Here is a 26,096-nt window from a genome sequence, read left to right as displayed (position 1 = left end):
TTTCGTGGTGGCGCGAAAATTACGGGCGATTGTATGTCATGTGACTTGACTCACTTCCTCCGTGTTTGTCAGGTTTGGCGCGAAACGCAGTGATTGGGTTTTGTGCTCATACAGCCCAGTGACCCCACAGTGAACCACAACCGAACACTGTGGGCAGGGATAGAGAGTCACAGAGCCCAGAACCAGAAGAGGCTGTTGAAGATGAAGGACTGAACTTAAATTGTCGAAAATGGAATGTTACAAGGCAAATATTACAGCTGCTGCTTTTTTTAAACTAAAATATACAGTTAACTGATACAGTGATGTGTTGGTACAGAAAAGCTACTATTTTTTTTTTAACATCCTGTATATTCGTTTTTTTCATTGTTACATAAATGATTTTTTCCCCACGCAGTTAACAAAGAATTGTTTTAAAATTAAATGATAAAAAAAATGACAACCAAAATGTCACACCAACACAAAATTTGATGATTTTCTGCCTATCAACTTTATGAAATAAATCCTGACTGAGTTTATTTGAACTTTAATGCACTTCATTCTTTTTCTGTCACATTTTGTTTTCATCTTTTTATATTACTATAGAAAACCGCAATGTAAATAAAGTGCTACTCTGTTGATATTACTTGAATTACTGTGCATAAAACTGTCAAGGTCACTTAAAGGGCAGTGTTTTCTTGTGACATTAATAAGAATGTATGTTGCTTTGCTCAACTTAACATCTTTTATTTCAGAGTGAAAGTATTAACAAAATCAAAATGTGCAGTCAGTAAAAACACATGCACAAAATTATGAAATAGCACAACATAATGAACACATTTTGCTTTGCCAACCTCAAAATATAGCATTTTTCTGAAATGTAAATATCAGATTTTTTTTTTTTCTTCAGAATTTATCTAAATCTCTAAAGACAGTTAACTTCTGCCTCTACAATTAATTCAGTTCTATTTTCCTCCAACAAAATAAATGAGTGAAATGGATGTGAACACAATGGAACAACTAATATAGTAGTGCTTAAAAGATTATTGAGGTGAAAAGATGCTCCAGAGTCAGTGTGGATCTGCATGTTCTCAGTCAAAGAGCTCATCAAGGACACTTGTAGTGTGAGGCATGGAGGACTGCACAGCAAAAGGAAGAGGAAAGTTAGAGTTTGACAGAAATGTTTTGTACAAATCATGCAAAGAAAAGAAAACCCCAAACATACTGCATATCACTTAACATATCACTGAACATAGATTTAAGAAAACAACAGTAAGTACTCAAAGTGAGCAAAATCTATCCATTGTAAGACAAAAACTACAAATACACAACTGTATGAAATAAAATTGATTTGTTTAGTGTACAAACAACATATCTTGTCTAGACTGAGCACTTTGTTGTTTTTAATGAGTTAAATATTTGTATAACTGCTTCTAAATCATAAAAAACAGAGCTGGGACAAGATATAGACATTAAAAAAAGAAAAAAAACCTTGTTTACCTGTGTATAAGCAGATTCAATGTCAGAGTTGCTGTCAAAATCCTCAATCTCAGGCTGTTGCTCTGCATTGTCGCGCTCAGTCAGAGACAGTCTGGGAACATAGTTGCTTAAAAGATTAGTTTTATGTTGTGGGAGGATCTAACTGCAGAAAAAGAACAAAAGATTTATAATTCTTTGTTCTATAATCACATAAAAATGAGAGCTGTTGTCATGCCTTAAAATAAGTCTTGTATCTAGAGAGGGTGTGTGTCTTCCATGTTTCTTCAGTAGTTTAGGATGAACTGACGACTCTTGTGTTATTGTGGGTGGCATGGAGTGTCAAGATGCATTATGATCATCTACCGTGTCTAAGTGTTAAGACCATTGAGTAATTTTAATAACAGAAATGTTTAATGAACTTCACTATTTTCACATGACAATAAGTGTCAGCTCCAACTTTTTGTCCAAATATAGTCACTTCTCTCTCCAAAGAGTCCAGATGGTGATGGCCAAAACTCACCAATTCCACAAACCAACTGATGAGGTCAAAGTAACTCTGCCCACATCTTAAGAACAGTCTATGGCTTTAGGGGTAGATGGGTGGTTTTGTCACAAAATATCTCACATTGAACCATTAACTCTTACTTTATGATTCATATTCATATTTTCATAATAGTTTATAACTTATACTCAGTTAAGTCTTACAAAGAGAGGTAGGAGTTCAGGTCTTGCTGATTTGAGGCAGAGCTGGACTGGCGGCGTTTGTTTTGTTTCACCTTTCGCATCTGCATCCTAAAGAGAAGCAACAGCAAAAAAAAGACTGCCATTAGGAAATTCAAAAAAAGGATTATGAATCAGAGGCAGCAAACGCAACTATATTCTTTATTCACCTCCTTTTTACAGAAGTATAAATACTTATGATAAAAACATTCTGTTAAAAACAAGTACTAATTCAACTTCTTCACTCAAGTAAAAGTGTTGGCTCTGGAATATAATCAAATTATATAAGTAAATCCATAGCCCTTTGTAGGACCTTTCTCTCTGTGGAAAGTGAACTGAAACTCATGTCATATCAATATAATATTGAGACGAGTAAACATTCCAAGTTCACATAAAACATTCATCTTTTGTTTGTCATGCATCATATGCATCAATGGACACACCAAGAGATCATCATTTCTATGTTACTGTGCGGAACATTTAGTATTCTCCTCACATGCTGTCAAATTCAAGTAACAACCCTGTTTTGAAAATGTACAGAGCAGTAAGTCCAGATATTTGTGTTAAAATATAGGGAGTAAAAATAAGAGGGTAAAATAAAGAGACCTGAAATCTCTAAGCAGAGCACCTCTGATTCTGAATGTATTCAGAGAGGTTCAGATGGTGCAGACATGTGGATGTTACTGTGAAACCCATCTTACCCTGAGGAGAACTCATCCTCAGACTCACTGAAGTCACTGCCAACATTAGACTCTGCTGGTCTGGGTTTACTGGAGGCCGGCTGCTTATGTTGCTGTCTCAGGACAGTGGAGGTGAGGGCCGGGGTGGGAAGGCTGCTGTTGATACTGCTGCTCTCTAACCATGGTGCTTTGATGGAAAGAAACACAGTCCACAAGGTTATTCAATAAAGACAGAAGGAAATTATATAACATCCTGTAGAGTCCATGGAATTCAGAGAAACTATAATGAACAGTATAGAGAATGCATAGTCAACAGTTTTATACAGAGCGCAAATGATTCAACATATTTGTTAATGCAAATTACTATGGAAAAACTTGAAATATTCTTCCTTAACAAAATTGTCCGTTGAAAAAGGTAAAAATTTTTAAGGACTAAATGATCTTTCCTCAAAGTGAAATATAAACTGATACTGAAAATAATGATTCGTAGTTACTCCTAAGTTTGTACAAAAGCCTTTCATCTATTAAATTATTCTATCAATGCCATTGTGTGAGCTGACCTGTCTGAAGAAGGGACGATTAAAAACATCAAATCCCCTCTGACAGGGTGTCTACTGGTATAAACCTGCAGCTTACAGTGTTTTAAGACATTTATAATGCCATTAAATTAAATTTAACATGAAATTTGCTATAGAAATACATATCACAGGTAACATGTATATATGTCTTATCTTGAATAATGTGACATATATAAAAGAATGGGTATTTCAACTGGAAATACAGTTAGTTGATGGGAATGATCAATAATTATTTGAAGAGCAACAGATCTTAATTTCCAGCTCTTATTTTCTGAATACAGTTGCAGAAAAAATTATCAGACCACCATTGTTTTCTTCAATTTCTTCTTCATTTTAATGCGTGGTACAACTAAAGGTACATTTGTTTGGACAAATATAATGTTAACAACAAAAAAAGCTCTTAAGAGTTTATTTTAAGAGCTGATATCTAGCCATTTTCCAGGGTTTTCTTGATAATAACCAAAAAAAAAAAGGTCTTACATCAACAGCTATGGCATTGTACTGCCAAAAACAGTGCTTTTAGGCATTCCATGTTTTCTTTTCTGTCTGTTTTAGTCACATGATACACACAGGAGTTAGTACTTGATTGCATAACCATTGTTTTTGATGATTTTTGATGGTCTAATAATTTTTTCCACGACTGTATGTATAGTATCTTAGACATGTTCAGACCTCCACAGTCTTCAGTCTTTCCTCCTAAAGTGGATTTACTTTCAGTGTAAATATGACCTTTATCTTTCAATACTACTATTCATCTTACCTTGAGCGGTGGTCCTCTTGCGTTTAGGTACAGGACTGTCATGTGATGACACAGCATCGGTCCTTTCCACACCTCCCTCCTGCACTTTGGGTACAGATGTGGAGTGGGATTCCAGTGAACGCTGATATATTTTGACTGACATCCAGGAGAGGGCAGTACTGGGACACATAGATTTCATAAAGGCAGCCCTAAGAGAGAAAAGACAGGAAAGGGGACAAAGACCAAGCAAAAACCTTTGTTTACCTCTGTTTCATTTTAAAATCTTTTACTGTGACTCATATGACTCAACAGTTGGTTGAGCATCAACCAACTGTTTATACTCTATGGAGAGTGACTTGGTACACCATTTATATTACTGGAATATGATAAAAATAGACTGAAAGCATGTGGTTGTCTATTGGTGAAGTGAAAGGATTGTGTTTATGCAGATGTGTGTAGTTTTGTTACTAACAGCGTATCACGGTCTTTTAACAGAAGTTTATAGCTGAACTCGCTGAGGATCTCTAAGAAAGCCACGTTTGGATGCTGCTCCTCACCAGCCTGTGGATCCCGAAATGCAAAATGTATACCATTCCTAGGAGCACATACACAAATACCATTCATTTAGAACACAAAATAATTACAGCAAGATGATTTGTGGAGAATAAAACACGTACATAAAACAAAGAATGAATCCTGGATGGAAAATATATTTCTCTAACAAAGCTGAGTGCTTCTCAGGCATCACAGCTATTAAATGATATTAACCTTCTGCTTTTTTTAGTTCATTTTTCTTTCCTGCTTAAAGGTTTGGATATTTTCTAAGAAGCAGAGTTTGCCTCACATGTGTAGTGCCACCAGTGGTTCACGGACACGATGCAGATCAATACCAAAGCTCAAGGCAAGCCTCTTGGCCAAATCTTTAATCTCCCCAAGATCCTGCCTGCTGCGTTCCTCCGTTAGCATTTCAGAGAACAGCTGAGCACATAAACAGAGATGTTTACAAACACATTACGCAAAAGCAATGACATTCAAACTATATTATGAATCTGAACAGACTGTTCGACCTGTTATGTTATCATGAATATAATATTGAATTTTGGATAATTCATCATTTTTAAAATTCAGACACTGCAGGTTAAGAGAAGGGTAATATATGCGTAGTCATGAGCAGAGGTAGGTTTCAAGGGTTCAGGGTTTTATGTATGAATATGATGATTAGGGTGAGTTAAGTTAATCTATATTTACCAACAGGGAAACTCAAGTATACAATAAAGGACAGTATCAATTTCAGTGGTAGGTTTAATGCATTTTAACATCACAAATGTGAACTTTTATGCAGGATGATTTATTTCCAATGCAGCAAATTCCAATTTAAGACCATTTAATGATCTCTAATGTCTAATATTTTAGGCTTTTGCTGAAACCCTGTTAAAACACTTAAGATACAAATGTGAGATGTTTGTCACACAGAATAATGATCCAATTGAAGGCACTGTGTTAAAATCATAATAATTTCTGTGCAGTGTGAGGTGTAGTATACGTTAAATATCACAGTGTGTGGTATTTAATAAAGTAAGTCTTACACAGTGCAAGTGTTGCTCAGATGTTGGAGTCTCAGCTGCCAGATGATAGAGTAACAGACTATAACAGCTAAGAGATTTCAATAAAAAGACAGTATTTAAATATAGATTAAGACCCCAAAATCTGACATATAGCCAGATCATTATCAGTGTAAAGTACTCTCACTACAAATGCAGAAACTCCCAGAAGAAGTAATTATGAAGGCCAGACCTGCTGCAGAGTCAGACAGACGGTCTTTGCACTCAGCACAGGACTGATGAGCTTGGTCTTGCTTATGGTCTCTTTAATGATGTCACCAAAGTCTTTAAAGTACTAATGAAAACCGGAAGAAAGAAAAAAATGTGTTAAAATCATTACTTTAATTAACAGCTATGATATAAATGTATTTTAAAATGTAAAAATAGCTGACATCATTCATTCTTTTAACCAGTTTCCTCCAACTCATTCTTAACAATCCATTTTTTCTAAAATAGACTTCTCATCCTCCTCCACTGTCTTGCACATCCCTCCACTATGAATTATTGCAGTTTCTTTCTGTATTTCTGAAACTTTGCTAAATACTGGTATGAAACGGACAGGTGACGAATTCAAGCAAAAAAACATTAGCCTAGGTGAGGTGTTGGTCTACAGTCTGTGCACTTGATAAAAAGGATGAAGTCTGTCCTTCAAACATATACTGTCATTTAAGTGTCTGTTTATGGTGGTGTAGAGGTATGAGTATTTATTTATTCTGCCTACATTTGCACATCTATAGAATGGAAACAAACAATGGTGATGAAGGAACATGAATATTTCTAATTAAGACATATGGTATAAGAAAAAATGCAATACGCGTGTATATTTGACTTGAAAATACAAAATTCACAGGAAATGTAAATATTTGTTTAAAGCTTGTATGTTCTATCCACCTTGCTGTAGTGCTTGAAGACATCAGTGGCAGCAGAAAGGTCCAGCACCCCGTAGATGACCAACTTACAGTAGCCAACCAGCTGGTTACGCCTCCTCTGAAGAAGGGCAACCTTCATCTCCTCCTCCTTTCCTGGTGAGGAAAAAGTAGGAATGAAAAGCAGAAATAAAATAAATGAAGAGGAATGTGGTCAAGAGGGTCAAATATCATTTTTTCCATCTTGAACAATTCATGATTTCAACCTTTTTTTGCTATTCATAAAACATGATTCGAAAATAGTGTTCTTTACTAAAACTATACCATGTATAAGTGGAGAAACATAAAAAATATATTACAATAGCTCAATAGGTTGCACTTTAAATTTTTGTTGAGAAAGAAAGATTTTTAAGGATTTTCTTTTTTTTTTTACTTTTGAGATAACTAGTAAATTTGGACAGTATCTATGTAATACATGTTCAGTGAAGTAGCCAATAACAGCCAAATAAATGCCTTCAGGGTGATCAACACCTGCATCAAGGATTGTTTTGCTCTGATGAAAGGTTTTCTGTACATTATCCATCATTTATGCCGTACATAAACATATGTATATTCTCTGTAGGTACTACATTTCAATATACAATGTCATTCCAGTCAGTCAGTTTCACATGTAATTTGTACATACATACATTTTTATATGCTTTCACTTGATAAATGGAAATGCCCATTATTTGTCCATATATTGTTTTTGTGCCTGGAAGAATAGTTTATGAGAGATGTAGACAGGTAGAGAGACATCTTAGAGGAGTCCGGTAAGCTTAAGAAGAAAATAACAAATGCTGACATGTACCTTTAGAGACACAACTGGCTTGTGAGATGGAGACGCAGTGAAATACAGAAGATAAGTTACCAACAGATTCTGAAAATAAGACCTCAAAAACTGTCTGCAGACATGAAGGAAGATGGGTTCCACTGGGAGAGCTCTGGCACTCATTTCATTTACAAAACAATACACATCCACTATGAAAACAAAATGCTTTTATGAATATGAACAGAAAAGGATTCAGTCAGCATGACAGGATGAAGTCTCCTCTGACTAGTCAATTTTTGCAGGAATTTACAAAGTGCAAGTTTCACTTGCAATAACTTAAACATACCAGTGAGCTCCTCATCAATGTCTGTGAACACATAATCCAGAATGAAAGCAGCGAGTTCAGACCGTAGTGAATCTGAGGGCAGGTGGACTAGAGACTGCAGATCAGGCTGAGAGCGGACCGACACCACACTGTACACCAGCAGCAGGTCACACAGCAACTCAAAAGCCTGCAATAAAAAGGACACACAATCTTTACCAGGATGTACAGTTAGATATGACCTTTTTTTCAGGGTCTTTGTAGTACATCAAGGGTGACAAAAGGCATCTGAACATCTGTGGGCAAGTCTCTTTCATGATCAGATCATGAATGGAAACTAGTAGACAGAAGAATTTCACAGAGAAATGTTCAAAAATAACCCTGCTGTTTATGTGTGGAGGCTGGTAATGAAGCTCCGACCTGATCTCTGATCTCTGACTGGGTCACAGACAGACAACTCTGACAGGCTCTGCAGAACCCACGAACCTTCCTCTTCAGATCCTTTAGTTCTGCCTGTGAAATGATGGAGACAAAGGGCACAGGGTGTGTGTGACATTTGTGATACATCATATCACTAAAATATAATCTACATAGTGTCCAGAGCAGAAATGGACAACATTGCAGGGTATTTACATAAAAATAATATACTCTCTTATTTTCCTCATTGTACAATTTATTTTCAATTTCTCCCCCCTTTGTGTGGGTGTTTATTCTTTGGTTTGTTATTATTGTTTGGGTTTTTGGTTTATACTTATATTTCTTTATGTTGGGATAGCAGTATAGTGAGAATGCTTATGTAAAAACCTTTGTTCTTCTAAAACAAAGTGAAAATAAGTAAGAATAAAAGATCCAGTATCTAATTTAGAATCCAAAGTGCAGACAATGGCAAGTACAGCTACTATAAATTGCAAGATATGGCTCCTATTTTTACAGTAGATTTTGCATGAACTGCACATTCAGACATAAAATTCACAAGCATTTGTCAACTTTAACTGCGGCTGTAGTTTCTGTAAATGTGTTTTGTGTGCAGACATGGAGAGGGAACAATGAATAAAGAGAAAGACAAGACAATGATTGGTATGAATAATGATGTACTAAGAGTGTGTGAAAGACAGTGACAGAAAATCATCTGAAAAAAAGAAAAGAGAGAAGCCTGATCATTGATCACATTAAAGTGAGGATAGACATAACAAATCATTAAAAAAAAAAAAAAACTGCAAACATGACAAAGAATGGCACAGTAGGATACAAGTGTCATTGTGGGCTTGGATATACACTAACAGATTGCTGTGTTAATTGCCTACTGTCTGTGCAGCTGGTGAACAAAACAGTCATGCAGCCCTTCACAAACACACAGGAAGGCCACCAACATGGCCTCCATGGGTGAGCTGTGATGGAAAGGAAAGTTTTAATTTTACTGGTTGGTTTATCATCAGCAGGTGAACTGGGCTTTTAAGACCTAAAAAAATTGGGATTCATAAAAGCAATATGCATTTTGAAAAATAATAAATGGTTAAGTTCCTGAAGTCAGAAGAGTACCTCAGTTGGTGTTGAATTGACTGCGTTTGCTTTGGCGAACATCAGGTGAAAACCTGCACACTTTAGCACTGCCACCATGAGCTGAAGTGAGAATAGGAAAGAAACATCATCCAATATATTTAGCAAATTTTCTAATAAACTTCCACTTCAGCTTTACTTTATAAAGCTGCCGTTCAAGTATCAAACTGCGCAAAGATGTCACAAACCTCCGTTTCCATGTCACTGCGCCCACTTATGCTCTTCAGGAGCTCAAGACAAGTGTCAAACAGCTTCCAGCCTGTTAGGTCTTTGGCACTGAAACACCCACACATATGTAGACAAACATTTCTGTAGAATGAATAGTCTGTACCACCACTATATCCATTACAAACACATTTTACGTGCTCAAGGCTGCAATCCTCTTCATAGCAATGGCTGCACTGTATGTATCATCATCATCTGCAGTTCCCTAGGACCAAACACACAAACAACACATGCAAACGACTCCGTTTAAACAGAAATAGTTAATCCACACAACAGATTTTTTTTTTAAATGTCTTTGATCAGGTTTGAACACAATAAGTATATTTTCTTTGCAGTATGTGCTCTAAAATACACAACTTAATCATCATAGTTAATGTACCGTTTATAGTTTGCACAATATTCCTGAATCCACACCACAAAAATTACAAAGAAATTATTTCATGACAGTAAAAAGCCTTGTTTCTAGGAAATCAACAGTTTTTCTTTTTATGCCCTAGTTTATGGAGGTTTCTCGTGAGAAAAGTACACGTGTCTTAAGAGAATATATCCAACTTTTAAAATATTCCTCCTGTTATTGACATGAATTTAAAGAGAAACAAGCTAAAATAATGGTTTGCAAAATATCCCAACAAAGGAACAGGATTGTCTCTTATTTTAGGAGTGAAACCACTTGTACAATGCCTCATTTTCATAATATTAAATCGATCACAAATAAATGTAGACATTTTTCTGGTGATTTCAAATTAAATATGTCAGTGGCTACACATTTTGTAGTTTATGACATCTGGCCAAACAAAAATGTTTATAGCACTGGATTTTTTTTGCATTTAAAACAAGACACTCCAGGTATATTTACATTTCTTTGCCTCAGTGTAACCTTCACTCACCTGCAGCAGGTCACTTGAGTAGCTGTAGAAGCACTCTGTGAGATTGTCCAACAACTGGCTAAACACTAGTTGTGCACGAGAAGAAAAGGTGTAACAATCAGAGCAAAGGGTGCTGACGAGATGAGCACAAGCCTCCAACACTTTGGCCTCTGTGTGCTTTTCCACAATTCCGCATATCTGGCCCAGCAGCAGGTCCAGATGCTGAGAAAGACATGGGGGAGATGTGGGTCAGTGTTTTACAGTGTTGTATAGTAAAGAAGTAACAATGCTTCACTACTGTACACCAGTAGGTTTTTGGAAGAATTTGTACTTTACTGAGTATTTCTTATTCTTTTTACTTTCACTTTTACATCACTTAGGGCTGGGTGATAAAACGATAACGATATACAGTCGTCCTCAAAATTATTCATACCCCTGCCATTTTTTGTAACTTTTTGTTTTTGTGATGAAATGAATGAGTTTTGTCAAGTTTGTTTGTGACTTATATGTGATACACAAGTGAGGAAATAAGAACAAATGATACTTGGAGAAAAACTTTATTTCAGGAGTATTTTATTAGAGGATTTCTAAAAAACGCCATGTTCAAAATTATTCATACCCTAGGTTTATTAAGTCCAAAGTCTTTTCTTAATAGTCAATAGAGTAGCCTTTTTTCTATATAATGGTTCCTGTAAGTGTCCACAGGTTCTCTTCTGTCTCCTGTGGGGTTTTGGTCCACTCTTCCTGGACCAAAGCCTCCAGCTGGGTCCGGTTGGATGGTCTCCTACCCATCACTCTGGTCTTTAGCTCCCTCCACAGATCCTCTAAATGATTTAGGTTAGGACTTTGACTGGGTCATGTCCTTGAACCACTACTGCACTACCTTGGTGGTATGCTTGGGGTCAGTGTCCTGCTGGGACATCCAATCAGGACCAGTCTAGAGTTTCTCAGTACTTTCACGCTGTCATCCAGGACGTTGATATAATTATGTTAAATTCATGATGCCTTGTAACTTCATGAGGTTTCCAGTGCCACTAGCAGAGAAGCATCCTAGCATTATAGTTTATAACCATAGCATTATGTTGCCACCAAAATAACCGAGGTATGAAGGTATCACAGACAACCATCCAGCCAGTATTGCACAAAGGAGTTCTCCATGGATGCAGACACAGGAAGATGGCATGACTCAGGATGAAACATCAGGAGGCTCATCTGGCATTTCCTAGAGCTCTTCTTAACCAAGATCCAAGCTTTTGGTCATTAATCCAGTGATTTGATGAAACAAAGATGGAGTTGTTTGGCCACATGGATGTTGACTGCATCTGAAGGAAGCAAGGAGAAGAACGCAAGCTGAACACAGCCCCAACCATCAAGCATGGTGGTGGCAACATAATGCTATGGGGTTGCTTTTCTGCTAGTGGCACCGAGAACCTCATCAAGATACAGGGCATCATGAAAAAGGAGGATTATATCAACATCCTGAATGACAATGTGGAAGTGTCTGCTGAGAAACTCTAGATTGGTCCTGACTGGACGTCCCAGCAGGACACTGACCCCAAGCATACCATCAAGGTAGTGCAGTAGTGGTTCAAGGACATGACCCAGTCAAAGCTCTGACCTAAATCATATGGAGAATCTGTGGACGGGGCCAAAGACTAGCGTGATGGGTAGGAAACCATCCAACCGGACCCAGCTGGAGGCTTTGGTCCAGGAAGAGTGGACCAAAACCCCACAGGAGACAGAAGAGAACCTGTGGACACTTACAGGAACCATTATATAGAAAAAAGGCTACTCTATTGACTATTAAGAAAAGACTTTGGACTTAATAAACCTAGGGTATGAATAATTTTGAACATGGCGTTTTTTAGAAATTCTCTAATAAAATACTCCTGAAATAAAGTATTTCTCCAAGTATCATTTGTTCTTATTTCCTCTCTTGTGTATCACATATAAGTCACAAACAAACTTGACAAAACTCATTCATTTCATCACAAAAACAAAAAGTTACAAAAAATGGCAGGGGTATGAATAATTTTGAGGACGACTGTACGTATGTCACGATATAACTTTTCCTCAATAGAAATATGAGACATGCTCGACACAATTTCAAGAGAATTCATTCGTCCATGTTTTCACAGACATATGAAGAGCCAATCATAATTAAGTAGCCCTGCACCGAACCAATCATGCCACATCAAGTTAGGTTGACGCACACAGCACAGGTGTAAGAGCAGCCGCAGCACACACGCTAATGTTTGGGCTGCAGCGGGAGATAATGATTGTTCTCTCAGGAGAAAATGTGACCGAGAACTTGGACGACCAACTTACTGAACAGTATGGTGTGAACTGTTTTGGTTTGGGGCCTTCAATACAATATGGAGGTGTATCAAATGAATACATGCAGCCAATGTGAAGAACGCAAACACTTAGCTTTCTTTAAGTTGCACACGGCAGTTAAGGAACACACCCCAACATATACCCCCAGCATTGTTTGGTGAAGATGGTCTGTTTTGTTTGTGTTCTCTTTTAAAAATGAAAGCTTTTGCCTGCCTGGTTTGAGTCATGGTTAATGTTTTTTTTTTTCTAGGTGAATTTACATAAGGGAATAAGACAGGCAGGGATCAAGATTGGGTTCATTTTTTTTTTTTTTTTTTAACCAGAGTAAGACAGGCAGCATAATTCTTTGTTTGACTGTTTGCACAATAGCAAAATAAAACATGCAAAACATGTTTTCCTGGAAAATCAGTATTCTTCCATTGTAAAATCTGATCCTTGGATGCGTCAGCAGCCGTTTGATTTTGCCTTAATTATTTCATTTTGTAGTTAGACAAATAGTAGCTACAGTTCATCTTACCTTCTCCAGCCACTGAGCACTGCTGAACATCTCCAGGTCAAAGTAGAGGGGTGCTTCAGAAGGAGGGTCATCTTTCCTACATCTGCTGAATACTGCAGGTCAGTGGAGGACAACATGAAAAACACCAATTCAGGATTTAAAGTGGCAAGAAAAAGGTGTTCAGTATAATACTGTTACCTTCATTCTCAATGTACAGAAAAGTTAAGTAGGCAATTCAGTAATATACACTATGTTTTCCAAATACGATACAAGCAGTATATGTGCAATTTATGAAAGAAATTCAATTATAAAAATACAGGCAGTTTAGTACTTTGGCCAACAGCTGCGGCAGTAAAGGGATGAAGTGAGTAGTGATGCGGCTTCGGTCTTGTTCCTGGACCTTCTTATCCTTCATACTCAGAGTCTAATATCACATTTAAAGAGAAGCAGGAAAATCCATTAAGGTACTGACAAAAAAAAAACAAAAAAAAAAACATGAATACTATCACACAACTCTAATTTACACACATCATCAAGTAAATCATTAAAGCAGTATTCTTAACTCCATTAGTGTCACTGTAGTGTTGAAGGAATGATATTTCCTGACAGACACCAATAATAAAATAAGTTCTTAACAGACTTATTACAAAGCACATTATGCACGTGTTGGAGTCTGTCACCACCTTCTTGCCCTGAGCTCTCCCAACAGGTGGAGTTGCCTGTGATGCCTGTCTGATGGCGCATATCATGAGCTCAATGAGAGCCTCCTCCTCCTCATCCATCATACCTGACATTAAAAGGGGTGGAAAGGTGCAGAACTGAGTGGGCGATGGCTGACATGAAACAATGTAAAGGCAGAAAATGCACAGCATGAGTTGAAAAAGTGTTGCTACAGCTGCCTTTATTTACACTGGGAAAAATGTAAATTAGATTCACAAAAATACTATCAAGAACATGAAAGAAGGAGCCTTTGTGGTGCTCTCAGTGTGAGCAAAGAACACTCTAGGGTGATGGCAGGGATTTGCTCTTGCATCAGTGTTTCCAAGTCTGTTTAGAGTGATTCTTCAGCACCCGTCTGCTGTAAAACTGTTAAAACTGTTTGGTTTTGCTTCTTTTTATGATGTGAAATGCACTGTTTTGCTGCTGCTGAGGAAATAATATCTGATGAAATGATGTCTTCATACAGTGAAGTCCATTATTACTAGGGTTGTAAGTTGCCTAGATTTAATTTTCTTGTGTAAGGTACCGTGAATGGATTCAACTGAGCATTAAATATGCCCCGTGATGTTCGGAAAGTGAGTGAAAAAATTGATCAAATATGCAGTTCTTGAGCGAGGCTTCATTGAACTTTTACTTCCACATATCAGATGAAAGTGATGTTAACAGAATCAGTTTTAATTCACTACACCTAGAGGTAGGTAGAAAAGATGCCAAATTAATTTACACACTAAAGTAACACACAGTAGCTGGGTTTGTTTGTTCGAACTTAAATTCTGCAGTTTGCATTAGGGGTTAGAGGTTCCGTGTTGTTTTTTTTATTTTATAGTTTAGTTACAGTGTGATCAACAGAAGTTTCCCCAATTATGTGAGGCTTAAGCTAAGGTGAAATTATAATATAAAACACAAATTTTAAGTAAAAATCAAATGAGACACTTTAAATCCTAAAATTCGGGTTATTGGATATTACAGGTGTAAAGGACCTGGGGAAACTCTGAGCTTCGCAATCAGTGCAGTTCAGACATGTATCCTTATTTCATCCCTCACCAGATTCCCCGAGCAGCATCGCAGTCATACTGTCCCAGTCTTTCAGCTCTGATCTGGCCACAGACCACAGACTATCCACCAGGTATGCCCCATGCTCATGAAACTAGAGAGACAGCAATATCAAAATGACCAATTACATAAAGCAAAATTTAGTGATGCATTTTAGTGCTTGTTGTTTTCATCACTGGGCACAGCTCTAAATAAACATAATGGAGATCGATGCTGAAGTGGAGGCATTTCTCTACATGGGTGAGTTTGATCATGAAACTTATGAAGGTACAAAGTTATTATGTGATCTTATTATCTTTGCTAAGTTTGGCATTAGTTGATCCACAGATCAGACTAAACTGTGACAGTTCTGACCTTGTTTGGACAAATCAAAACAGATCTTTGGTTCAGCTACTGATAATACACACTGGTTTTACTCTATGGCTGTTTTGTCTAAAAACAGAGTTATGCTAACAGAGCTATCGGACAACACAGCATGTGAAGATTATACCCCCCCCCTGACCGAACTGTGCACGTGCACCCCCCCTCCCATTACACTGCCACACCAACAGATCAATTCCACAGGAAACCCCGTTAGTGTAATCAACATATTAAATAAAAATGATCTACCTTACATATGTGTAAACCCCCCCTACATGTTTATATTACATCAATACTGTTTGGGTCAATTTGACCCAGCAGTTAAAGTGGAGAGTAAAATCAGTCAGAAATGTGAATTCTTTTGGAGCTGTGAGACCTATTTCACTCAAACACACACAAATTTCGTCCTATTCTCTCATCCTGTAAAATGTGAGAAAGTTCAGGTGTTACAACTTTTGACATGAACCACTTATGTTCCTGTAGGAAAACTGTCCACACTCAGTGGACACTCGGTAGGAGAGGGGCAAAGCATATAAATGACTCTATGCACCGACTTTTACAAAATGAACAGAAAAGGAAAAATGATGAGTCTTCCATGTTTGCCTTCTTAGACACCACAGCCCTAGTGTTTTACTGCCCCCAAAAAAGTAAAAAATGTTGTGCTCGTGAGCCCTCTGCACAAAAATGCTGAAATCAGCACAACAGAGGACCAGAAACCAAGTATGATCCTGGATTACAATGCCACCAAGGGGGATATAGGCAACTTGTACATAGAAACAGAGTCTTACAGCACAAACGAATGACTGAGGGCTGGCCTATGATCATATTAGGACCATAACCTGTGTGAGGCTAAAAACACCATTGCACTAAATATTGATAGAATTGGTAGTAATAGGGTTAGTAATTATATATTAACAGTAATTATTAGGATTACTATGGTTTTGGACAACTTTTGGGTGAATAAACATGCAGCAAGTCACATTGACCCAGGAAAATCACTGCTGTTCCTGAGAAACAAACATAACAGGAGGGTTAAAAGATAAAAATGGGGACCACCACAATCAAACTTAGCCACTCCAGTAGCTGGTCTATGTTAAGCAAAAAACGGATAATTTACAAAATGCTTATAGGCACATTAAAATTTTAATACATTTTAAGGCATGTTTAAAACAGGGGGAGGAGAAAGCATAGAAAACGATTACCTCACTCTGGATGTAGAAGGCAATGAGCATCTGAATGACAGCTGCACTGTGATTTTTCTGGTTTTCACCGGTAATCAAAAGTTTCATCCTGAAGTAAAAACAGATGAAAAGACATGAGAAAAATTCCTGATTACTATGGTTATTACATAAATAGTTAGAAAAAGACAATTGTAGGGATTGTAGGTCACATTAAAGACTTCAAAAACTGCTTGAGTCATGTAACAGAGTTCAGCTTATACCAAACAAATATTAATACACGCTACATAAAAAGGAAAAGGAGAGATCAAAGTGTACTTGTTGTAAATGAAAGCTCCAGCAGCAGATGCAAGGCCTCGGTGTGAAGCATAAACAAGGGGATAGATGTGGCCGCACTCCTCCTCTTTCAGGCCTTCCTCTGGACTCCTGTTTGTGTGCACAAATACAAACGGGTCATTTCCCCGAGGACCAAAAAATTTCTACTGCGAGGAAATTAGTAATGCCCATCTGAAACTATATGAAAACCTTTAAACTACTTGAAACAATTCTCTAAACTTGAATAACAGGTAGAAGGTGGGATTTTATCATCCACTTGTCACTTCAATTGTTAATCTCTCCTAGAAACAATTAGGTTACCCAGTGCTTGAGTCAGTGTTGGAGGATGACGGAAAACCTGCGAGATCATGATTCACTTGTGAATCATCAGTGATCAGAACATACAGTGTTATCGCAACTATGAGTAATATATGACACTTTTAATAGCACAGGAACCAGACACAGAATCACTTACAAACACCCAGAAAATATGCAAATTAATTTTTTACAAATTAATGCATAACCACTGACCTCTACACTTAAAAATGGTGATGAGTACAAAATGAACAATGAATAGAAAAGTTTGTTGTATTAATGCTCTAAAATACACTGAAACAAACTATCAGTAGATTTTTTCAATGAGCTATGTAAAGGGAACATTGAAAAGGAATAAAAAGCATTTGCATCCTTATATATATATTAAGTATATTTATTGTGTCTAAATCTCCTAAAATTGAATTCCTGTACTGTATGTAGCAGATAATGGCACGGAGAAATCACAAGAGACAGAGAAATCCCTCACTGTTGGATCAGCAGCAACAGATTGACCACTTCCACTGCCACGTCTGGGTCCTTGTCCAGCACCATGCTGAGCATCCTCTCCTAACACACACAAAGACACATTCAGATACACAACAGCACACACGAGGATACATGCACACATACAAACACGCTGATTAGGAACTAAGCCATGGCACGAAAAGCCTTTATCTGCAGCAGCACATGTGGCTTAGGAGGGTTTTTGTGTGTTTGAGAAGAGCTTATTAACAATCAGTAATTGGCAGCAATTAACGCACCCAGACACACATCCAGACAAAGGAGGAGACCATAACAATAAACAGGGATGGCACAAAAAAACATGAAAAAGCAATGAAAGGGGAGGAGGGGGTAAAAAAAATATGGAAGTTGGGAGACAGGCAATAGAAAAAGAAAGGATACAATAAGCTGAACAATAGATTAAAGAGAGGCAGACAGACAGGAAATAGACAGGGAGGGGGAAACAGGGAGAAAAGAAGCAAATGAGGTATGAGTCCAATCCAGAGGGATGCCTCACTTTAAATCTGCTGGTGAAAAGCTCCAGGCGGCCAATGAATTCCTTCTCTTGATACAGACCCTGTAGGGCACGCACACACTGCAGACGCACTGGACATTGCTGAGGCAAAGACGAGAGAGAAAAATAACACAAACTGTATGCAGACTAATGGTCAACTCTATTCATCATGGACATCGCTCTTTGTGAGAGTCCTTTCTGCTAGTGTCTGCTCTTGCATCAGGTTAAAGAGACTTAAAGATCAGATAAATGTACAAATTATGGCTGAAATGTTATTGAAAATATCTTTAAAATTGCAAAATGGCAAAGTACAATATCCAAAACTCAGGACCTAAAGGTAAAATGTGTCACAAGATACCATTATAAATGATTCATAGCAGAGCTACAGACATGCCCTGACCTACAAATCATACAGTATTCCCCAGATGCGAGTGTACATGCTTCTGTAGTGAAGACCCTGCAAGAACCTGCTTTTTCAGTACAGTGCCCTGAAAAACTACCATTCCCACTAAATTTATGACTTGAATTACAGTCATAGTTTTTGTCATAATAACCATAATAAACTTCTACAAATGAAACAAAAAAATTGCTACATATAGAAACTCCAAATCCCTGTGTAAAGCAGTCAGTCACACTGCTTTCCCTGCTATAGGCAGAGAGTGGCCTACAAACAAAGGCATGACATTACAGAACCAAATTGGTCTATTTATTATATAGTGTGTGTTTGTGCATTCAACCTTGTCAAACAGAGTCCATCCCAGGTACTTCAGATATCCATCATTGAGGAAGTCTTCAGGGTTAGTTTTCAGCCAAACTCCTAACTCCTCAATACACGCTGCACGGATCTCAGGTAGTCGGTCCCGATAACGGTGCACAAACACACCACGAAAAGTAGCGTTCATCATAGAGGACAGCTCCTCTCTGTTCTCATTGAGCTTCATGACATTCATATGAAACACACATTAAAGTCTACAAGGGCAAACATTCACCACAGACCAACAGTTCTATGATTCAATCAAACAAACAAATCTAACAATGTCAACTGAAAAATTCAAGGCGGACCTTTTCACAAATCTACTTTGAATTTAATGGGTTCATCCTTGGCCCATGTCCAAATCTTCCATCCAATTTCAGATAAAGCAATGTTTTTTGTACAAATACACAGCAGTTGAAAACAAACTTCCTTAGCAAAAAAGGTAATTATTATCCTTCAATATTATACCTTTTTCTCTCTAACATTACCACACCACGTTTAGCACGTGCTTTAAAATTTGTATAGACTTATATCCTAACACATTTCCATTTGAGATGTGAACAAAATGGGAAATCATGGTAACTCACTATATTGTGTTGCAAAACATTCACTACATTATAACTCAATTTGCTAAATACAACAACAAAAATGTAACAATCAGGAAAACAGATTATTTGATAAAATGCCAAGTGTGTCCTGCAGGGGTGTAGAATGCAAAATGTTGGTGAATTGTAGCCACAGACATATGTGGAAAATGTCTGATCAATAGCCAAAAGATACTCGATTTCCTGTCAATGAGGGAAAACCTGAAAAAAATGAACTTTAAGCAGCTAACAAATCTACTTAAAAAAAAAAAAAAATTACTCAAATCAATTCATTAATTATCAGAGAAATACAATACCTGACATACTATATCAGTTATTGCAGCTCATACAGTAAATGTGCATAATGCAGAAAATAACTGTATGTCTGTGTATGTGTCACCTGATGGATGGTATTCTGCAGCTCCTCTAGTCTCTCAGAGGCTCTGTCAGGTGCAGTTTTATTCTTCTCCATGTCAAATTGCCGCTGGGTGGTCTGCAGCTGAATAGACAGAGCCACTGCCACCTCAACTAGCCCAGTCATCAGCTTCATGGCTTATAAAGTCAAACATAAACAAACAGGTTTAATAGCCAAGGGAGGAAAAAGTGACTTATAATACTCTACTGGTGGATAAAGTGCAAATATTTTCATTCACTCAGTTATTATTTGATGTTACTTGAATTAGAGAACAATAACACAGCGGGTCAGGTAAACCCTAAAATTCCCTCAAAAGCTTCAAAATCTGTGCCTTCTAGACTGAAGCCTTTGTTCTTCAGTCAGCTACAGTTTAGACTGAAATAACATTCCATGCCAATAATGTACTTGGCTTGATGGCATTTTGGGTAAGCTAGTGAATGTTACTTTGTGGTTTAGTGGAAAAAAGGAAGTAATCAAACAAATGAGCACAGGATACAAAGAAACCCAGAAACAACAAAAGGGAGAGGAGCATGCTGTGAAAACAAAAGAACTTCTCGAGCGACAAAAACAGATGTCAGCTGAAATGAATAACTTAGCTCTTGGTGAAAAGAAAAAAAAAAACCTTGGCCATCTAAAGCAAGTGCCAGGTTTTCATCCCCACCAGTGTCAAAAGGATGTGATTTCTGTGATTAGCAAGCCAAACCACTTAAGCATTAAAAGTCTTCTGTGAGGAGCTCTTTCAGGAAAACCTTTCGAGTTTCTGTATAATTTTCTTTGTTAAGTATGTGTTATCCTTACCAAGGAGTGTGCTGGTGTGTCTGAAGGCCCTGACTTGGGAATCAGACAAACCAGTGAGCAAAGCGAGCAGTGAGGGAAAGAGGTACTCGTCATAAACAAGGCTGTTCCTACAGGATCGCACCAGAAGCCTGGCAAACTCGCACAGGCCGGCTTTGAAACGCTTTAGCTGGGGGCCTGGAGTACACAGGGGGTAGCTTCCAGAATCCTGGAGGAACAAAGAAAACAAAAGAAATGGAGGAAACATACAACACTGAACTAAGTGTTGTTGTCTGAAGAAGTCAGTGGTTTGCTGTACATTTCAAAAGTGTATCAGTACCAAAACAAGGTAATTAACTCATTAATGTGTGCATTAATCAGCATTAAATCTTAATTAGAGTGTTTCATCACGCTGTACTCATACCACTGATCACAATCTCCTGGGATATGGAGGTCATCTGGCTTTCTCCACTAATTCCAGCAGGATTATAGGTATTGAGATGAGATAACTAAGACAAAGACAATTCAAAATTTGCAGATTTGGGATAAAAGTTCTTCAAAAACAGAAGTAGGTTACTACTGTGTGTCAAAGCTCCATTTACAACCAAATGGAGACACATCCTTGTACATTAAGGATGAACATGGGGGATGTAGTTTATTTCTACTAGTCTCTCATACACCGCATTGTTGCTATAAATAGTAACAAATCCACTGCTGATAATGGTCTAGGCACAATTTACCTCTTCTTTCAGAAAGTGCAGTGACCAGGTTTGCATGCCACTCAAAACACAAACTAATGCATTGTGTTTGGTCCTTTCACGGTATCTGACAAAAACGCATGACGAGAAATACAGATTTGACTTCTTTTTAATTCTCACCTCATTGAACTCTTTGGTTAGGTTGCCGATTATCTCTGCGTTTTGCATGGAGCTGAACATCTCTCTGCTAACCACTCCTGCATGCATGAATAAACAGGTATTAACACAATGTTACACATCAGATGTGTTAAAGATGACACATTGTTTAACAGCAATGTGCAATCTGATATTATATAGCATGTGGTCATCAACAACAGATCTATAACTTCTTGTTATGCTAAATCCTTATTTCATTGTTTCACAAATTCACACTTTAAACAGCAATATTCTTCTTCATTCAGCCAATGTTTATTTTCTTCCATGTAGGCAGGAAATTTACACCAAAGTGAAACAAATCAACAATGAGACGGGTGACACAAAATGGGTTAATTCTGAAAAGAACAACAAGATGGCAAAATGAGGAGCTCTCATATAAACGATGGACTGCTTTTGTTACGTAAACACAGTTTGGGTATATCTATGCAACACAAAAGTGAAATTTTATTTATTTCTTAAAGGTTCTAAATAAAAGGAGATAAATAAACCAACATGAGATAAGTTAACTTTTGAGTTCATATTCAAAATGTAAGAAGAAATAGGTCTATTTTATATAAACTGTTTGAGTTAACAGAAAATATTCTATCTGTGATATGGATCATTATGTAAATGTGGAGTGACTTGTATGAGATGTTCAAAATGTAAAGCCCTGATGATTAGGCATAAAAATTAACTGTTTTTTTTTTCTTTCATGTTTCACTTTCAAAAACCACAAACATATGTTACCAAGAGATAGAGGATTAACACAGCAACAACACAGCCTTTATTTGCATACTGAGAGCTCGATAGTCAAGTGCTGATCATTGCCTGTTTTGTGATTGGAAAAATAATCTGTTGAACTTTGACCCCCATCACCCCCCATCTCTTGGCCTTTTCCTTAAGCTCTGACCTTTACATCCACAGGACTGAACAATGAAGTTGATAAGCACCAGAAGTCCTGCCTCTCGGTTTAGCTTGTAGCTCTCCAGCCACTCGTCCACCACCGTCTAAAAAGGTGACAAGAAGACAAAGGCCAATGAGAGAGCAGCATTCACATCAAAGGGTAAGTGGATTTAATAATGTATTAATCCACTGTCATTATGGATTTCAGTCTTACTCCTTTAAAGTATTTGTAACATATGTGGTTCTGTGGATCCTGGAAGAGCTACCCCAAATTGGGACCTGTGAGCAACATTTGGACCAAACCATGACATTGGACCAGTCCATGCTCATCAATTTTTAAAATTCTTAATATGTTGTTTCAATATATATATTTTTTTACAACAGAAAGTGAAAGAAAGGTGACTTTCCTTTGATACATATTTATAATCCTATAATAAGGAATGTTTTTTAACAACCATCTTAACAAATTCACTGTTAAGATTAAAGAGTAGTGTTTCTATTATGTATAATACATTTAATCTACTGTAATTTTCTAAAACATCAACATCATCATTTATTTTTGGCTCACAACCGCTCAGAGGTAAATTTTTGGTCCATCATGGTTAAGATTTGAGGAACGTCTGGCATGGATGACTCGACACATCTATATTTATACACCAATTACTTTGCATAATCTTTTTTGGCAACTACAATAGAAATATAAACATTCAGTGTGTGAACATCTGTTGTTTTGCTAAAAACAGACTAACCTATAAGAAGGGTGATAAAATTTTGCCAAAGACCGAGAGAATGATATAAAATGTAGTTGCAAGATATGCTGAATGTGTTGTAAGAAAAGAGCCTTTACCCTGAATGACCATCTGTAGTGCATCTTTCAGTGCTGCTCTAAACTGTAGTGGCAGTATTGTTACCTGATCTTTTTTCTTCCTTTCAGTCAAAAAAGACAGGGTACAGGACAACAATAGTAGGCATAGATGTGTGCTGTCAATCACTGACTTCAAGGTCCAGTGAAAGCACCTCTTCCTCTTCACGTATCAAAGGGCATTCTGGAGGGTCACATCAGTCAGCCACTGACAGCACGTGATAATCGCCTTTTATTATTGTTTCTCCTCTCATTACACATGCCTTCTTCAGGGCCACCCTGCATTATTCCTCCCTAAACCACCTCCCCCAATCCTTCCATGCCCTTCAGTTAACGTTCTGCTCACCACCATGGCACTCTTTCCAGAACAGACAGCATTATAGATATCCTCTGCACTGATGCCCTGGTCCCCCTCTTTCACTCTTGTCACAGGTTTGGGAATGGCTTGCCTGGACATCCCCCGGGAGGCCTGATGCAGGGGGCTGTCTCGAGGAGTGGGTATGTGGCTCCTATTGGGAATGGACGTCTCCCTCAAAGCAGCTTTACGGCGGGGTCTCTTGGGGGGCTGTGGATAAAAGGGAGACAGAAGGGCAGCTCAGCAGGGAATATAGAATGGATTGATGTAGTCCACTGAATTACTAGTAGAGGGGGCAAGGTAAAGTATACGCTTGAAATTAACATTTAACACAGTGTTTACATCTGGACCTATATATCAAAGCAATCAGCTAAAACACTGTGACTCCAGTCAAACCATTCTGATCTTTCAATCAGAGGTGATCAGCAGTAATGCTCTAAGGGAGATAAATTGAGCAAAACCCAGAAAAATACTATATAATAGGGGTCAACAGATAGTGTTTTTTTCTTGTTTTTAAAGACAATATAATGATGATAGTTCAAGGAAGGGTTAGGGTTAGGTAATATTATGGACAGTACTGGACCTGACACCATTCAGTAGCAATTACAAAAGTGTCTTATCAGTGTCAATTAATGCGCTAACCCAGTAATCTAATCTATTTTGCCCTAAAGGTGACAAGAAAATTAAATTCCTGACATTAACATCTATAAAAAAATCATCTGAATTTATAAGTGATTTTTCGGGAGAGAAAATAAGTTACCTGAGGGACATGCACTGCTGTTTTCTTACGTTTGGCTATTTTCATCTCAGCCTCATAGTCACTGCCACAGTCTGTGAAGTCATCCAAGTCTTCAAGACTGAAGAAAAGTTACAAAAACATAATTTACTGTTACTCTTTTTGTACATATATGCATATTATAGACAGCTTAAAACCTCAAATCAGTTTTAGTGGATAACCTGACTCAGTTTAATAGTAAAGACATAAGCTGTTCTCTAAATTATCATCAGTTTTTCTCACACATGTATTCAGTACTGTTGTCCTGATGTTGTTGGTGGTCACCTCTGTTCTAAATTCTATAAGGAATGTGTTATAAATATCTGTTCTGGCACTGACATGTACACCAAGCATATATCTATTAAGTTATACAGGCACTTGGGTTCTGTTGAATGCTTTGCTGAACAACTCCATTACAAAGATTTCCTTAGGATTTAAGTCACTCTGGTCAACTATACCTGTCCAAGATTGAGTCTTGACTTGCAGGTGGTGACTGAGACATCTTGGATTGGAAGATGAAGATAAATGTGTGCCTTAACCCTTTTCTTCAGTGGAAAGATAACTGGCTAAATGGAAGAAATTACAAAAATTATCTCCATATAGGAAAATATATCTCAGAATTTAGACAAGCACAAAATATGACTTTTTTTTTTTTTTTTAACAAAATATGACAACATCCTTTTTCTACTGCAGTGAAAGCATCGTAACGGCTAACGAGCAAAATCTGGCTAGTTAGTTCTGGCTAATTTTGTTTAGAGGTAACTATTGTAAAGTAACAAATCACTACTTTATCTACTCTAACTGACCTCACCTAGCCACACACAGCTAGTCTACCATAAAACCTAAGTTTCTATGGTCGAATAATTACTTTAAATGTGAGTTAACTAATCATATCCGATTGTGAATCTACAGCTAAACTGAGGGATGTTAGCCTTGACATTAGCTACGTTAGCTAACACTGGCTAGCTAACTACTTACCTACTACAACCAAACTTGAAAAACCCACCACAATTAGCAAACTAACTACACCTCTACTGGTAATAACACTAGTCACGCTTCTTTGACCACTTTACGCTTTTGTTTTTTGGTTTTGTCGGTCTCTAATCTCTCCCCCGTTGAAACAGAAAGGCGCTAAAATGCAATCAACGCCAAGCTATTATCGATGATTCCAACTGGAAGGCGGTGCATCGCAGAGGATGATGATTGGATCTACCAAAAAATATCTTGATGGTGATTGGCTGCTTGGATGGAAACGATGAGATTAGTATTTTAATTTCAGCAAATAACACATCTCCCAGAAAGTAATGTATGATGAATACAAAGTAAATAAACAGTTACTGAATTTGGAAAAAAGCAACAAAATCCATTAGTATGTACCAAAAATTCTTTAAATTAGAATATAAACACCCCCTTTCAATAATTGTGCTATCTTTTTTATTAAATTTTATACATTGTCTATTAGTTACCTGTAATGTTTGATTGCATTGCTGTTCTTAATATAGTTCAATAATAATTTTTTTTTTTTTTTAAAGTTAAAAAAAAAAAAAAAAAAAAAAGTTTCTGAATGTGGAT

The 26,096-nt window shown here is 37.3% G+C and overlaps 2 protein-coding genes across 2 annotated transcripts in view; one reads left to right on the top strand and one right to left on the bottom strand.

Moving 5' to 3' along the window:
• Positions 1–1,059: 1,059 nt before the first annotated feature.
• On the bottom strand, positions 1,060–25,026 carry stag3 (STAG3 cohesin complex component). Its single transcript, XM_030145041.1, is given in 32 exon segments — positions 1,060–1,115; positions 1,477–1,567; positions 2,161–2,247; positions 2,877–3,042; positions 4,179–4,381; positions 4,645–4,767; positions 5,017–5,150; positions 5,967–6,068; positions 6,665–6,795; positions 7,797–7,962; positions 8,193–8,285; positions 9,312–9,392; positions 9,518–9,605; positions 9,692–9,759; positions 10,442–10,642; positions 13,275–13,327; positions 13,330–13,366; positions 13,585–13,677; positions 13,934–14,040; positions 15,018–15,120; positions 16,589–16,676; positions 16,883–16,990; positions 17,682–17,761; positions 18,213–18,311; positions 18,947–19,144; positions 19,948–20,099; positions 20,761–20,965; positions 21,615–21,691; positions 22,540–22,636; positions 23,741–23,959; positions 24,510–24,606; positions 24,983–25,026. Coding segments are annotated over 32 exon segments (3,639 nt in total). The 3' UTR covers positions 1,060–1,067.
• The window catches only part of gpc2 (glypican 2), a 28,447-nt gene continuing 25,855 nt past the window's right edge, over positions 23,505–26,096 (top strand). The window contains exon 1 of the mRNA XM_030146370.1: positions 23,505–23,515. The gene's annotated coding sequence lies outside the window, so the exon portion shown is untranslated. The remainder of the gene's footprint in view (positions 23,516–26,096) is intronic.

The sequence above is a fragment of the Sphaeramia orbicularis genome, chromosome 10 (assembly GCF_902148855.1).
Source record: "Sphaeramia orbicularis chromosome 10, fSphaOr1.1, whole genome shotgun sequence".
Taxonomy (NCBI): domain Eukaryota; kingdom Metazoa; phylum Chordata; class Actinopteri; order Kurtiformes; family Apogonidae; genus Sphaeramia; species Sphaeramia orbicularis.
This window is presented reverse-complemented; position numbering and strand designations above follow the sequence as displayed.